This window comes from Manis javanica, chromosome 2 (assembly GCF_040802235.1).
Source record: "Manis javanica isolate MJ-LG chromosome 2, MJ_LKY, whole genome shotgun sequence".
NCBI classification, from domain to species: domain Eukaryota; kingdom Metazoa; phylum Chordata; class Mammalia; order Pholidota; family Manidae; genus Manis; species Manis javanica.
In genome coordinates, this window is record NC_133157.1 from 124,450,887 (window position 1) to 124,466,500 (window position 15,614).

At 42.7% G+C, this 15,614-nt stretch overlaps 1 protein-coding gene across 19 annotated transcripts in view; it reads right to left on the minus strand.

Moving 5' to 3' along the window:
* The window catches only part of CELF2 (CUGBP Elav-like family member 2), a 735,687-nt gene that overhangs the window by 91,823 nt on the left and 628,250 nt on the right, over positions 1-15,614 (minus strand). For 11 of the 19 annotated variants that reach the window (XM_073229334.1, XM_037001235.2, XM_037001228.2 and 8 more), the window contains one exon: positions 7,360-7,442. The exons of the other annotated variants lie outside the window; for them this stretch is intronic. In XM_073229334.1, the coding sequence (XP_073085435.1) occupies positions 7,360-7,442 (83 nt within the window). The remainder of the gene's footprint in view (positions 1-7,359; positions 7,443-15,614) is intronic. 19 annotated transcript variants of the gene reach the window in all.

Here is a 15,614-nt window from a genome sequence, read left to right on the forward strand (position 1 = left end):
TGAGAGCATAATGATATGGCCCTAAAACATGGCTTTGTTCTCAAAACAACTTTAACAGCTTGTGTCATAATACTAATGAGATATCCTGAGCACCTGTGTACAGTGAGTCTATGGCTCAAACAGGCCAAGGACACAAGAGACTCCTTTTCCGCCTCCCCCACTTGCAGGGGCCCAGCTGCCTCCCTTGTACTCAGCCAGCCCAGATTGGGCACAGCAGGGATTTCTAAGGTTCCCTTCCCCCAGCTGAGCTGCTCTCTATTCTTGGTGGGTGGGGAAGAACCATGGGGCTCCCAGGAGCCTACCTACCCATACCTACCCATGTCATACACTTTTTTTGTGGCCGAGAGTTTGAGTCTATCAACTGGCCAGCCCACTTCTACAGGACATAGTCTCCTGGGCTGAGCCCAGCCCACTTGTGAAAAATACAAGTTCTGTCCAGTACAACACTACTATTTTCGGGTGATGAATTCTCATGGAGACTGAATACTCTAAAGACAGAATTTGGACTATTTTCCAACTAGAAAAATTTCCCCCTTTCCTTTGACTGTCAAAACCCCTTCCTCTGTAATTCTAACCAGACCATTAATCAAATTCATGTATTCCCCCCACCACTTCTTTTGGTATCTTACATCTCTTGGGAACTGAGATCTATACAACTGAACTTAATTTTCCCAATTTAATCTTGAGGAATCATAGAGAAATGATTCTCTCTGAAATCTGCTGCCTCATTTTGCCATTGTGCCATCCCACCATGCCCTCATGTGGTAACAATGTGATACCAGTATTGCTCAGTGGCACAGGGTGGTTTTGCACATCTGGCCAGGCATCTGTACTAGGCCCTCTGCACACATGCTCTCACAGGCCCCACAACACCCTTGTTAATTAGGTCTGTAGTTGACACTATGCTGTTTGCAAAGCACAGCAGAAGGCCCTCCACTGAATTCTATTACCAAAAAGTGCTGGAGCCACTCCTGGCTGAGCCCTGTGCTGGCTGGCCTGCTGAGCTCAGTCATTTTCAACTTTTCACCACCAAGCACCCCTCAATTTTCTCTCATAGACTTCCTTGAGTGGACCATATTTTTAAAGTAACTAGCTTTTCATTTTAATCAGTCATATGCCAGTAAGGGCCAATCAAAGTTACTAAACTGACTGCCAGACCAAAGCAAAAGGCTCCTCTACTTAGGTGGCATGTAAAACTTTATAGTGGGTGAAATAGACCATTTCCAGTGGCCTTTTATGAAGTATTAAAATATGCTTTCCCAGGCCCCTTGGGATTGACCTGTAGACTGTAGACACCAGGCCAGTTTCTTTCACCTTCCAACTTCCTCTGTCAGGTCTGAACTGATGAGCTGGCCACCAACGCTGCCACCTGCTGGGGGCCCACTTGCGGCAGGCTATCTGCCTGAAGCCCTTCTCCTCTCACTGGTGTGGCTCCTGGGGTGGGCAGGGCCTCCTGCATCCCCAGATGGGCTCCTCCACAGCCACACCATGGCATTCTTCACAGTCCTTTAAAAGTCATCTTAAAGAGATAACAAAAGGCCTTCCTTTCTGTTAAGCTTCTATTTCTGCAGGACTTTGTGTTATACTGAAACATGGGCAAAGGGAGGGCAGCTGTTTTGGGGCAGTCTTACAAGGCCAAAGATTTCTGCCCAAGCCCAATTCTGCGAATGTACAGCTGCAGAAGGTGTACGAACTGCATGTCCTGATTTGTACCTTCCACGGCAAGAACACTTTACATGCTGGGCTGCTACTCCTGAAGAGTTCACACCTACGGAAATTGTCAAGTAGAAACAATGCCCGATAAGAACATTTCTTCAGGGGCTCAGAAAACTTTACATCTATTATCTCATTCAGCACCTGCTCCTCTGTTAAGTAGGCGGCAGGCAAGGATTATCATCATTAAATGGCAGTTCTCAACTACCCTCGCACATGCACTGTCAATTAGCCATGATCCTGATTCAAGCAAACACCACCAAACAGACAAACAACCCTAAAACCATATAGTCCATGAAGACTGATGCAAGGAAGTGGACTACACAGTGATTAAGAGTATGTTGGCAGGTCAAACAGAAAATGGGACTTTAAGCCATATCTTCCTGTATGTATTTGACTGAAGTAATATCCACATGGGAATGTGTGTGAATGTCTGTCTATGCATAGGCATATAGAGATATACATAAATACGCGGGCCTGTGTATTTAAATTATTTCATTATACACCCTTGGGTAAAGCAAATTTACATTCACTTTATGTTTGGAGCACCTGGAATATTTATGGGCAAAATGATAATTTCTGGAATAAAATCTGTCTCCTCTGGAAATATTTGGGGCATTAAATAACCAAGAGCTATTTCTTGGACATTAACCATATACAGGCATGGTGGCTGGCTTTGTTTTTGGGTGATTCAGTTATAAAAAACCTGGTTGCTATGGTTTTCCCTGGTACCTAGAACAGTGCCTGATGAACAATAAAAATTCTATGAATATTTGTTGAATGAATATATGAATGTTCTGTGTGTTCTACATGACACATGATGCTGAGGACTCAAGCCTGTTTGTAGGGATGTTCTGGCTGTTTTCTCCTAAAAATTTTCAATAAAAGCCTTGGCCTAGCTAGGCTTTGATTCAAATAGGATGGTTTTGGGGGAAATTTCCATGATAGGATGAGAAGGGGTTTGAGAGATTTTGTGACAGACATAATAATGATTATGATAATGATAAGATAATCACCATGACTCTGAGAACAAAGGCATTAAATACATATTAATAACTAGAAGAGGTGGTTCAAAGGAAACAGAGTACCTCAAAATGCATTACAATGGGCAAACTGAATTTGGTCCCAGTGAGGTCCAAGCTGTTCAGCTGAAAGAATATTAAACCCTAGCATTCTACCCTTAAAGGACACAGGGGGACAATGCTACAGAGAGTTGTGTTCAAGGCCACCAGGGAGGAAAGTGCCTACCCATAAAGGTAACCTCTCTCTTCCCAGGCAGGCTGAGGGGATAGTCACCTCATGTGGGTGAACACACTCCCAGAAGGCCATGTTACAGGCAGCTGCTTCCCACCGGCTCCAGTTCATCTGCTCTGATATCCTGAGTCTACATTAGTCCTTTCTCACATCTTGTGCTATTTTAAAACACCTTTCAGTATGCCACCTTGAAAATGGAGTTCTCTAAACAAATGTTCTCTGAGTGAAATAACTCCTTAATATAAACTGCATTTAATAAAACTGGTAGTGATTCTAAGAAGAAAGGAGTAAGGCATATTCAGAGAAAATGTCTGGAAGAAATTTGCAATTAATATTTTACAAGACGTTTAGATTCCGATTCCTCCTTGCTATGAAAATGTAAGGGCTTTTTCCACACTGTATTCCTCTCTGTTATTACATCCTTAATTAAATTAATTTATACAGTGAATGCTCTGATGATACTGCAATCAAAATGCCTTACTGCTGGAGACAATATGTGTTCAGATCTTGAAGAAAGAATGGTGTAAGGCACAATGCCATCACGGGCAGAGGGATATTTGGCCTTGACAACTGATAATTGAAAAGATCGTGGTAGTTTTTCTGTGCCTCAATTAAGGTCTTTATTTTATTTTTTAATCATGCTAAATTAGGCCAGTGAAAATAAATTGAATCTTGCAGGTTGCTTTTACAAGGAATTTCTCTTTGGGAACTGCAGTGGCAGACGGTGACATTTGTATCGGGTAATTCTACCAGTTAGGTCATACCTACCTTAAACGCTAACAAAGGAGGCTATCTCTCAGCCTGATTTGCTGTATCGTCAGAGAAGAGACAAACAAAATTTGTCCAAGAACACAAATCATTCGGCTGTGGAAAAAGTTAGGCTCAACAATTTTGGACCAAGCTCAGTGACTCACCAAATAGCCCCTGCCTGAACAGACATGGCCCTGGTATTGTGTTCGGGCTGTGGAAGCATTACTCACCAGGGATCTCAAGCGTACATGTGTGTGTGCGTGACTACTGGGGCTTAGCGCTGGCACACAGTAGGCACTCAGTCATCATGAGTGACTTGTTGACCTAATGAAATATCAGTGATAAATGAGGCACTGTGCCTACGAGTGGATCTGTTGCTTAAGTGTCATGCTGCCATTCATAGAGGAGAACATGATCAAACCTGGGAAGCGACCCCAGATGCTCATTCCTTGCTCTCTTTATTGAGCTGTTGAATCTGCTCCCTTCTTTTCTAATACAGAGTCCCTAGGATTTATGTGGAGCATTTCAGAGGATGTAAGTGACGTTCTCAGTCACATGGTAGGAGACAGGTCTGAGAAATGTGTCCTTAATGACTTTGCACTGCTGAGAAAGGCCCTGGAACCCACCGCCCTCCTCACAAACAGACAAGTAATGTGGGTCACTATGATCCACAGGCGACATGAAGGGAAGGGTGCTTTTTCAATAAAAATCTAAATGCAGACATGTTCAACTACATAAAAGACACTCCCATTAGCATTTTTTAGCTCTTCCATGCTAACTAGGTTCCTTGTTTCTTTACAGAACAAAAGATCGTCCCTAAACATTAATACAGTTTGGTTGCATGATACAAGTTCCAAATGATACAAAACATCAACCGGAGAAGAAAATTAAATGGGAAAAAAAGCCACCTAGCATTATTTGATCTTGTTTGAAATGGAAAGTTTTGGACACTTTAGAAAAAAAGGCAGCAAGTATCTTTTTAATGGATTTTATCTGCAGGAAAAATTATTATAACCAGAAAAGCTTTTAAAGCATCAATCAGTTGGTGATGTATTTTTCCTTATCCCTTTTATTTTTATTCAGAAATAAATTGAAGGCATATGGCAAAGTGCATCATTAATTTCTTATTAATTTCATAATATGAAGGCAACCAGTTAAAATAGTAGTGCTACAACTTTAAATTACTGAACTCACTTGGTATTTAATGAGAGGTTTAGCACAGCAGGGTTTCTGTTAAATTAAGTTGTGCCTTCACATCACAGTGGGAAAACAGGTGTATATTGGTTTAGAATTATGGAAATGTTGACTAATTCCAAGGCTTGTAATCAAACAGCAAGCCACCCTGTAATATTTTCTCCCCACGAATATGCATTAATCTTTTATGTCTGGTCCCATTTCTTCCTGTTCCCCAAAAGCTCACACCTGAAATGAAACTACTTTCATGTTTCTTTCTGTAGCTGTTAGGGGTGATGTTTACCAGATAAAGCTTCACATGAATGCAAGATGTGGAATTCTATTCCCAGTTACCTAATCTGAAACAGCAAATGTAGCTACAGTGTGTGCACTGTGAGGGCTACCAGCCTACAAACCAGACCTGACTTCTCAAAGTTTTCATTTAAGCCTTGTCAAGTAAATGAGGGTACGAAATTGAACTGGAACAAAAGACAACCAAGAACAATCCACAAACCATCTCTTCCCACCCCAGAATTATTGTCTTTAGTAATCAGTCTCCAAAATCACCATCTTTGATTTCTACACAAGGAATGTTTTAAGAAGAGAGAGACACACGCAACAATTGCTTGTTTTAAATACAGAAGATGCTATTTTTTTCATAAGTGTGCTAAGAAAAGGGCCAGAGTAAGATGTTCCCAACAGAAGCACGCTTGTCAGCCACTTTCCAACGTGGCACATTCATCTTCTTGACTTGGGGGTTCTTGAGACTCTCCTCACGTAGGCAGATGGCATGTTGGGGGCTGTGTTTCCGGTGGGGGGTGGGGGGACAAATCCAAATTAACCAAGCTTGGCATGAATTTAAAACAGGATGTGGCTTGGCATCAATATGCCCTAAATGCTAAATAACAAGTTCAACATCTCAAGTATTTTTTTAAAAACATACCTAGAAGGGATTTTGTGTGCTAATTACTCTGAAGTATTTCTTTTTAAGAGGAAGAATACAAAGTGGTCTCTGGATTTGATTAGGAGCCTGGGAAATAAAACTTTTTTTTCCCCTATGGTTGGCAGAGCCCATACATCTTTGCTCTGGTTGCTTCATTTGATAATACTACTGAACTGTACTGTCCTAGCACTTACATTGGAAAAATTCTATTTACATGGAAAATGAAGCTGAAATAATGCTTTCTGCTTTAATTCATCGAGCAAAGCGCTCAGACCCACCAAAAGCTGTCTTAGTAACATCACCTTAAAAGTTTCAGGGAGAGCTAACTTGGGAGGGAGAATTCTGGTGCCACATGCTTGCTCTTCTGAACCTGGTCTTTGATAGGCTCAAAGGAACAGGGGAAAACCAAAGTGGTAGGATTCGAGACCAAGGTTCTCAATTCATTACTTTTGGGTGATTAAGAAGCTACTATTTTGAAAACGTTTTGTTGAGTATCTTGCCACTACAAATGGAAAATTTTCAATGGGTCTAATGTGAAAGAAACATATGCTATCTTTTCTGGGAGGGGTGGGGTATAAAATGTATGTGTGTGCATATGTTTGTGGGCACACACAGGTGTTCTGTGTACGCCCACAGCTAAATGTCCCAGTTAGAATTACACCATGAAAACATTAGGGGTGTTATCTTACATTTTCATCAAACCAGGTTTCAATTAAATCATTATCACCATACTGCTTACCGCAGGCTCTTCGTCGTAACCTATAACCGAGGCACATCATTATGACACTGAATTAACTCATCACTGATATTTGGGGTCAATGGGGAAAATATCCAAACAGCAAAGGGAAATTTATACCAGCATGCAGCACATAAGATAGCCCCCAAGCCCCAGAAATGATGTATTCTGATGAAGCAGCTGAATACGACATCAGTTCATTTCTAGTGAACTGTACTAATCATCAAATATCACTGGCAAGGAAATGGGGAGAAAATGGTAAACTTTGTATTTTCTGTTCTCTGTTAAGCCACAAATTGGGCATTAAAACATGGACTTTGTTAACCACCACTGACTGTTTAGAAACCATTAGGAGGTTTAATATTATGGCTATACAGGGTCCATTTTGTCCTTTCAAAAGAAAATCTAAAGACTAAATTTGAAAAGGGGCTCATGGTGAGTAAAAGCTTTTCCCTTTCCATTTGCTTCTCTTGAGTGTGTTGGGTTTTTTCCCCCCTTTAAAAATCTCAGCCCACCCAACACTGTTTGGCAGCTGCTGCTCCCCAGTGGGGTCACTGATTTGCCAGCCAGAGGATGTACTAGTTGAGAGCTCTTCCCATCAGCGCTAATGCCAGGGCTTCCTTCCAGGCCGGCCAGCTCAAGTGGCTGCTGCTGGGGAACAGAGGGTCAGCTCACGCTCCTCAAAGACCAAAGTAATTTTTGGCACTAACAGCCCATAACTAGAACCTTCAGTTGAAAGGACCATTTTCAAGCAATAAAGTGATTTTGGTACAAAAGTAAACCGACTCACCCCAGGTAAAGTTTTAATATTGTGCAGTGCATTCTGGGCCTCAAGTGCAGCTTTTCTTGTATAAAATGTTACGAAACAACAACCTACAGAGAGAAATGAAAAGGTTTTAGAAATTTCTGTGAATGCTTTGCTCAGATATAATGGAGACTGTGGCGAACAAATAATCTACTTAAAAGGATGCACAATTTAAAAATAATAAAGTGCATGAGAACAGCAATAACAACATCTCAAGCATTTACACAGCACCTTTCACCTTAAATCATACTTATTAGCTTTAACCCAATGGAGATCAGTTTATAACTGCACCAGCTACCTGGGATACAGCACTTCAGGACGGGTGGGAGAGGGTGGGTGAGCTGTTAATGGGACTTGCTTTATAGCAACTACATAAAGAGATGTGTTTAATCTCAATAACAATAGCAGAAACTCCCATTAACCATAATTTCTTTAAAAGAGATCTCTAGAACATCATGCTTTTAAAACACTTTCTAAACTCTGTGGTTTAGACAACCAGATAATGAGTTTCTTAAAAGCTTGAGAGCTTGAGGTAGTACTTATTCTTTTTTTCTCCACCATGGTATATAATGCAAAGGTCCATACATGAATACTCAGTATTTGTTTGCTGAAAGACTCTATTTTAATGGTTTAGAAATTAAGTTACAATACAGATGGGCACATGCCCAAACAGATGTTTGCACACTCCGTCCCATGTACAAAATATGGCTGTAGCTTATCAAATGGCAGCCTCTTGATTCCTTATTTCCAAGAGCTGATGAGAGTCTAGGCTGAATGCCCCTCTAGGAGAGACCAGCATGTACCCTCTTCCCAACTAACTCCCTCCCCCAAAGAAAAGGGTGTTGAAATCATAGGCCATTCCTTCTGCATTCTGAAGGATGGCCAACCCCTTCTTTAACCTGTAGCTAAAGACACTGGCTAACATATCTGGAAAGACACCTGTTAACCTGTTAATTAGCGTGCAGTTTTTTAGCATCACCAAGTTTGGATAAGGCGGGTGAACAAAACTTGAGACATTTAAAGAAAAAAGATGCTGCCTCTGACCTGGGCTGTCTTAGGTAAATAGGGCTGAGAAGAAAAACAAAGGTAGAGAGATGCACTCACAAGACTGTATATATTTAACCCTGAGTTTACTAGAGGATCCTAATGCCTGGAGCCAGAGAGCTGGGGAAAGCTTTGAGAAGTATGCATATATCCAACAGCAAGCAGCATTAGACAAATTCCTGGCACTCAGGCATTAATATCAGTTTTACTCAGGGGAGTGGTGTAAATAAGACCAAAAGCATTGAAGAGTGGTGCAGCTGGAGAGCAGGAAGCTGGCACCACGAGCCATGAGAGGTTTAGAGTCATAAAGCATTCCATCCCAAAATTCATTCAATGGAGTAGGGGAAAATAAAGTGCGATACCATTCAACGATTCTAATCTAAGAATCCTAATGTAAGGTTTAGAATCCTAATTCTAAACATCTACGATGCTTCTTTTTGTTTGGAAAAGAAATTTGGAAGCTTGTCACCTATTTGATTTTGTTGGATTCTACCAAGATTCAATGGGCCAAACCTTCACCTTTTGGACAGAGTATGCTCACAAATGGTCACACAATCACTTAAAAAACTCCATGCATCCAAGGATCAGAAACTCAAAGTATATCATTGGCATGATGGAAGAAATAGGAAACTAGAATGTTTTTTAAAGAGTCACAGATGGACAGACTGGCCATTTTCATATGGGCTTTTTACCTCGGCTACTTTGGTTTCTTTGACCAGAGTTCACCTGGCCATGCTGCTGGATGGTAGATTTTTTTTTAAAGAGCTCTTTTTAGCTTCCTTGGTGTAATGTATGTGCAAGAAAAGCTATAGGAATTACTTCAAATCAAGGAATAAGTTTAAATAGGAAAGTTAAGTCCCAACTTTCAGTAACCTATTATAATCCTCTTAGAAGAAGAAGAAGAAGAAAAAAAGGCCAGCTGCCCTCCTCTAGGCTTGGTATAGAAAGGAAAGCAGGAAAAGGCAATCTTTTCTAACAGACTCTCAGTAAGGTCCCTCCCCTCTCCTGGGCTTAGGGGGTCAGCATGAAGGGAAGGAAACGACAGGAAACACAGAACTTCAACCACAAGGACCAAACCTTGAAAAACAGGCAGAATCTGATACTTTCAAGCAGGTGGATTTTAGGGGTGTGATACTGAAAAGAAGATTCAGGGATGGAGCAGAAGTTACAGGCAGTTTGCTTGCCTGCAAAGAAGGCAGTCAAGGAAGATGGGAAACAAATGGCTGCCTGGCCATGCTCAGAGCTAAGAATGCAAAGGACAGCGGCATGACGGGAACTGCACATGGAGAGCAGACACAATGGTAAGGGAAAAGCGGCAAGGAGCGAGGATGATGGGCACTGAGGGCACTGTGGGCGAGGGGCCCGCCTGAAGAGCGGGGACCAGCACGCAGGGGTCTTCGGACTAAAGAAGGCCCTTCCCACTGTGAACATGGAAACCGAGTCCCTCCTGTTTGCCATGGCCTGGAATCCACTAGGAGGTGTTCATTTCCCATTTAAGTATGAAAATGCTACCCCTTGGGGATGGTAACATTTAATTGTTACTAGCTATTTACATCTTAGTATAAATTTGGCTAAAGCTTTCTGCTTGAACACCATTCTTCATGAATAGAAGGTTGTTTGTGTAGGGTGTTTTGTTTTGAGAAAGGGCAGGTTGAAGCTGATGTCTGAGCAGTGAAGATGGGAAAGGAATTAAGAGAAGCATTTAATGTACAGAAGGGGAGACAGGGACATACCCCACATCTCACTCTTCCCCATTTCCTCCAGGGTCCACTCTGTGCAACTAATATGGGGAAGGCAGGAATGTATCACTACAGAGCCTATTCCAACTACATGCTGCTCTTTACCCTTTACTCTATACCCATGTGAACAAGGTGTTTAGGCAGTATGCCCTGATAAGCTCCAGGTCTGGTTGTGATACAGAGAATTTCCTGGGTGACAGGGGTAACAAGCTTCACTCACTGCCTAGCAGCTTAGCTTCAAAGATGTTGTGCTTGGCAAGTAGACCCGGCACCTTTGCAAAGGTGTCACATGTGTGGTAGGGAAGGTCCCTGGATTGGTGAGTGGAGCCCAGGCTGAGTTTCTGCCTTGACTGTGGCCTCAGCTGGGCTCCCTCCTGCAGTGACCAACTGGCACAAACTTGGGAGTGCTGGGGAAGATGATCTGATTGGGAGTGTCACCCAGCACCGTCTTTTGGTTTCATATGCTTGATTCCTGAGTGGTTCAGGGGAAATGTCTTAGTTCCTTTGCACCTCAATTACTTCGGTTTCATCATCCCTAAATCAGTGAATAAGAACCATGTCTGCCTCAAATCCTTCCCCAAACTGCATGGATACATGTAACAAAAACATTTTATTTAGAATGCATGTTTAAAAAGTCAAAATTATTCTTCACTTTTCTTGGGCTAAAAATGCCTTGCACTTCCTTGAGCATGCATACTAATTCACTTAATAAAACTAGTATTTGATTAAGTTATCTTGAACTTTGCAGTATACATACAGAACTACAAATTTAAATGGTCACCTTGAATGCAGCAATTTGTCTTTCCCCTTCATGGGACTGTAGTCTCTACACTTCTGGGATAAGCATGTGTCCGAAGCCCTCTTTTTCCTGTGAGTGCTCTCCCAGCTAACAACCACAGCCAGTTTTAGCCATCTATCACTTAATGTGCTCACTTAAAATCTTAGATGAATTGACCTGCAGAGATTATCCCAAAAAAGTAAGGGAGGAATCTCATTATTTGTCCTGATATGGTAATTATCATGGCAAAAGGTCAGGGAACTACCAGAGATCCCAGAAAACCCATATTGAACCATGAAGTTTCAATGAGGTGGAATTTTCTTTCTTGCCTACCCTCACTGGAAGTGCAGCTGTTAAGGGAACCACTGGTCTCTTAGATTTCCCCGACCCAGCTGTAACAGGTCTGATATTTGCTGGATTGTTTTCAGGTCAGCCATAATACCAGATGGCTCAGCAATCTGACTAGGGCAGAGGCCCTCTCCTTCATCAGGTTCTGCTTCAAACATCCCTGTCAGGTGGGTGGTTAACCATCGGCAACATGCCCAGGTGCTCTTTGCTGGTCTGGCAGCACCAGGCCCTCAAGGACACACCTGCCTGGTGCAGTACCAGCCTTGGATGCCCTGCTGCCCATGGGGCGCACAGGAAGGTTCTGCTCCACGCTGAGATGGGACACGAGCTGCCTGGGGACCCCAGCAGAGTCAGGTGTCCCACAAGTCTCAGCTCTCGAATTTCTGCAGAATGCCACTAACTTCTGCTGCTTTACATTTTTCTATTTTGCCCATTTGACAACGTGTAAGCAGCACTTGCACTTTACTATTCTTGTCACTTTTATCCCTCATTCAGGAGTTTCTGCATGCCAGCAGCCAGCTTAGAAATGATAGACAACATGTTCCATACCCATGTTACTTTATGGCATCCCACTGCTCAGCGGTTTCAATGGTTCACTGTATCAATCAGAGCTCTGGGTTTTGGAGGAAAAATTAGAGATCCATCTTTTGCATGTCTAGTTTATTAATCCTAACCTATTACACCAGACCAAGGCTTCTTAAATCCATAGGTGACATAGGTTTGGTGGTAAAACTTGAGAGATGATTTTAGAAGCAAACAGCAGTCTCTCAGGCCTACACAGAACCTAACATGTCCCCTGTGGATGACTCCTCTACTGATCACCGAGAGCTACTTCTGTGTCTGTACATACCTTACCGGGCCACCCATGCAAGTGTACTGACCACTAACCCCTCCCTGTGAATTCATTTTGCTGCTTAACTTTGAACATTGAGCGTAACCCCTTAAAAAGGCAACAATAAGACCAATCAGATCATGTTGATAGTAGGGAAGGTCTACAGAGAAAGATCCTGGGATGCAGAGGCTGGCGTGAAGGCCAGCCAGTGCAGGGCCTCACTGTGAGCATGTCTGGGTGGTGAGCAAGCATCAAGTGGACACTGGGCCCAGAGGAAATGAGTCAGGGGTCTGAGACCCTTTGCCTAGATTCCCACAAGTTGGCGCACATGCAATCCAGTTGCATAGATTCAGTTTGTAAAGCCCTGTCATCAGCATTGCCATGGTGTGATACGATGTGACCATCTTGTACCAAAGTTGAGATTGGCAATTCCCAGGGAAGCTAAGGGCTATGTCCTCCAAATAGGTTGGCTTGTGTCTAACCATCTCTTCACAAGTAGTTTCTGTTGTCATAAAGAGTTCTCTCAGGTATTTGCCGGCTTAATTGCTGGATAATTTGAGACCCTGTTATGAGGTATTTGCTGTTTCTCTTGAAAATCTTTCCTTAGAAACTCTTGGTAATAATACAGGAAAAAAAAAGCACTGTGCACATACAGATGATCTGTTTCTATCAGGCTTACCCTTAGGCAGACAGCACTTTATTTACATTCTTCAGTGTGGAGGACAGTGTAGACAGGCCTAGAGAATGGTGCTAAAGATCAGATTTTGAAATCAGTTCTCAACTTAAGAAAACTGACTCCATGCTCTTAAAGAAACTTTGTCTGAGGTCTCTCAACCATACCAACTTGGTCTAGAAAGGGAACTGAAGTGTGATGTTGGAGACACCATTTAAAAGAAGAAGCTTTCTTTACATCTTTGATTCTAAAATATGGACAAGGCAGTTTTTACTCTGTGTGTTTCTTTTAAAGAATCCAGGTATAAAGATGGAGGTCAGTGACTTGGTGGTCTTCAATTTTTGAAATAGTCACTTGTCAGCTGTAGGGTAGAAATTTCAGACCATGTGCCAACATTTCATTCTCTCAATGGTGCAGGAAGCCAGCCCTGGGCGTGGCTGGTCTAGTGAGTCATTCCTCACGACTCTCCTGGGAGCACCAGCCTAGACGGAGGGTAGATTCTCCTGGGAAGGTGCTCTTATCAATGTGAGAATTGGCCTCTTTGGAATGTTCTAGTCCTAATTGCTAATTCTTTTTCTGATACTATCCTTCAGTAATACCTTAACGTGGGAAAGTGTAGGACATTTTCGGAAATACATGGTTTTCCCACAACTCCATGGCTAAGCTGGTAAATACAAGAATTTCAGGTTTGGAGCTTACAGTGTTGTGTATGTGTGTCCCCAGTGAACTCCCCACAGTGGGTTGTCCATGTCAAGGCCGTTCAACAACTTAAACGTAAGAAGTCTATGTTACTCTCTAAATTTCAGCAAATAAAATGCATGAAGACAGCCATATAATGATCATTTGGTGACTGACCTCCATATTTCTTTCTTTTAAAAACAAAGGCATAATCCTGGCAAATTCAATTCAAGATACATTTGAATTCAGGACATCAACAAAGTCATCATGTTGTGAACTGAAAATTCCTTTAAAGGCAGCCTTTGAATTCTAAAGGGCTGAAAGATCAAGGGACAGAGGCCCTGGAAGGCTAACTGAGCAAACCCACTATGGTTTTCTCTTTCTGTGAATGAAGCTCTCTTTTGTACGCACAACGCACATTTGCAAGCAAAGCAGGTGCCTGCTTTACACAAGTTGAATTGCAACTGGGATCTTGGCTTCTTGTCAAATCAGCAGCACACAGGCCAGTTTAAGTCAAAGAAGGACACACTCCTCATACAGATTCCCCATATAATCTATTTTCTCCCTCATCTTAGCCATTACACAGAGCATTTATGCTTTTTTCAGAGTCCAAAGGTTGTTGATCTAAGTGGTACATTTTGCACTTAAGTGAATCTCCGATACACGAAGGTTTTGACCATTAGTCACTGGCCTCGCCCCTGCGAATACCCTTGAGTTTCAGTTTCTACAAAGCAGTTAAGGGTTCAAAACTTCCCATCAAAAATCCTCTGAATTAAATTTTCAAAGAAAACTTAAAAAATTGACCTTAAAAAAGGCATTGACCTTAAAAAATAAGGAGTTTTCCAGTGGTCTAGAAGGTGTCCCTCAGCAACATGAGGAAAAAGACGATGACAAAATGCAGTTCTTCCAAAGTGCACAGCTGCTTCAGGAGGGAACTGCACCCTGGAGAGGCTGATGGACCCCTTCCTCAGGCCCAAGCCTGGAGGAGCTGGCTATGCCTGATAAAACTATAGCAGATGCACTATTATTAGCTCATGGTCTGCACAGTTCTGGGTGTTTATTCCTTCTACTGTGTCCTCAAAACATGGCTTGTTTTCCAGGAGCTCAAGGTGGGACTTCACAAGCAATGTTGCCGTTTTCACAAGCTACATTTAAAAGTCAGCCCCCTTGCTGTGGGACACCTTGATATGTCCCTGCATACGACTTCCTTAGGGTGGTTTCTCTGCGCCTGGAAGCAGCCATCCGTGGTGCAGTGACACTGCCTGAGAGACAGGAAGGGAAGGAAGGGGAAGGCGGAAATCCCGAGACCATCGGCCAGCTATGGGGAGCACCTGCAAGATGAAAGGCTTTGTACCTCCTGCTCTTTTTCTGCTTTAAACTCAAAACTAAGAAAAAATAAGCTAGAGAAAGTCACTGTTGCATAGCATTCTCTTGACTTCTGTGCCCCCTTGGGTAGAATCACAGAATTTTACAGTGAGTTTTATACCCCCTCCAATAGGACGTCAGCACACTGCATACCGCCACTTGAGCAGCTCGCAGCAAAGGCATAACATCACACTGACCAGGCATAACATTCCACCCAAGGCCTCCAGCCTCTCAGAACCAACACCTACCATAGGAGGACATGCCAAGAAAGCCTCCGACAGCTTCCACCAAACCCTGAGAGATCCCTGGAACTGCGTCAACCTCCTTTCATGTCACCAAAAACACCTTTTCATAACCTAAACCTCTCTTGTTCTAAATGTCTAATGGTCTCCTAAGACAAACATTTTTTTAAAATCTAGTTTTGGGATTTGCATTGCTACAGTAACAGCTACCAATACAAATGCCATATCCTGTAGAATCAACTTTTAATGAAACTGGATCCAATTAGCTCAGTTTTATAGAGTTTGATGTAATTGGCACCCTGATGTAAAAAGTATTAGCTTCTGGCCACTGGGTAGGAAGCAGAGACACAGTGCTGCCATTCTGCTCTCAGTGCCTGAATTACGTGGATGCCACTGCTTGGATTACCGTGTGCAACCCTCTGAGGGAATCCCCTGGGAATTTCACTGACAAAGCAGGAGGTACTCCCGGCTGCCTGGGGCCCTGATCCTCCATTGCTCTGAGAACCCTGAGAGTCATGTGCCCAGCTCGTATGCTGCAAAT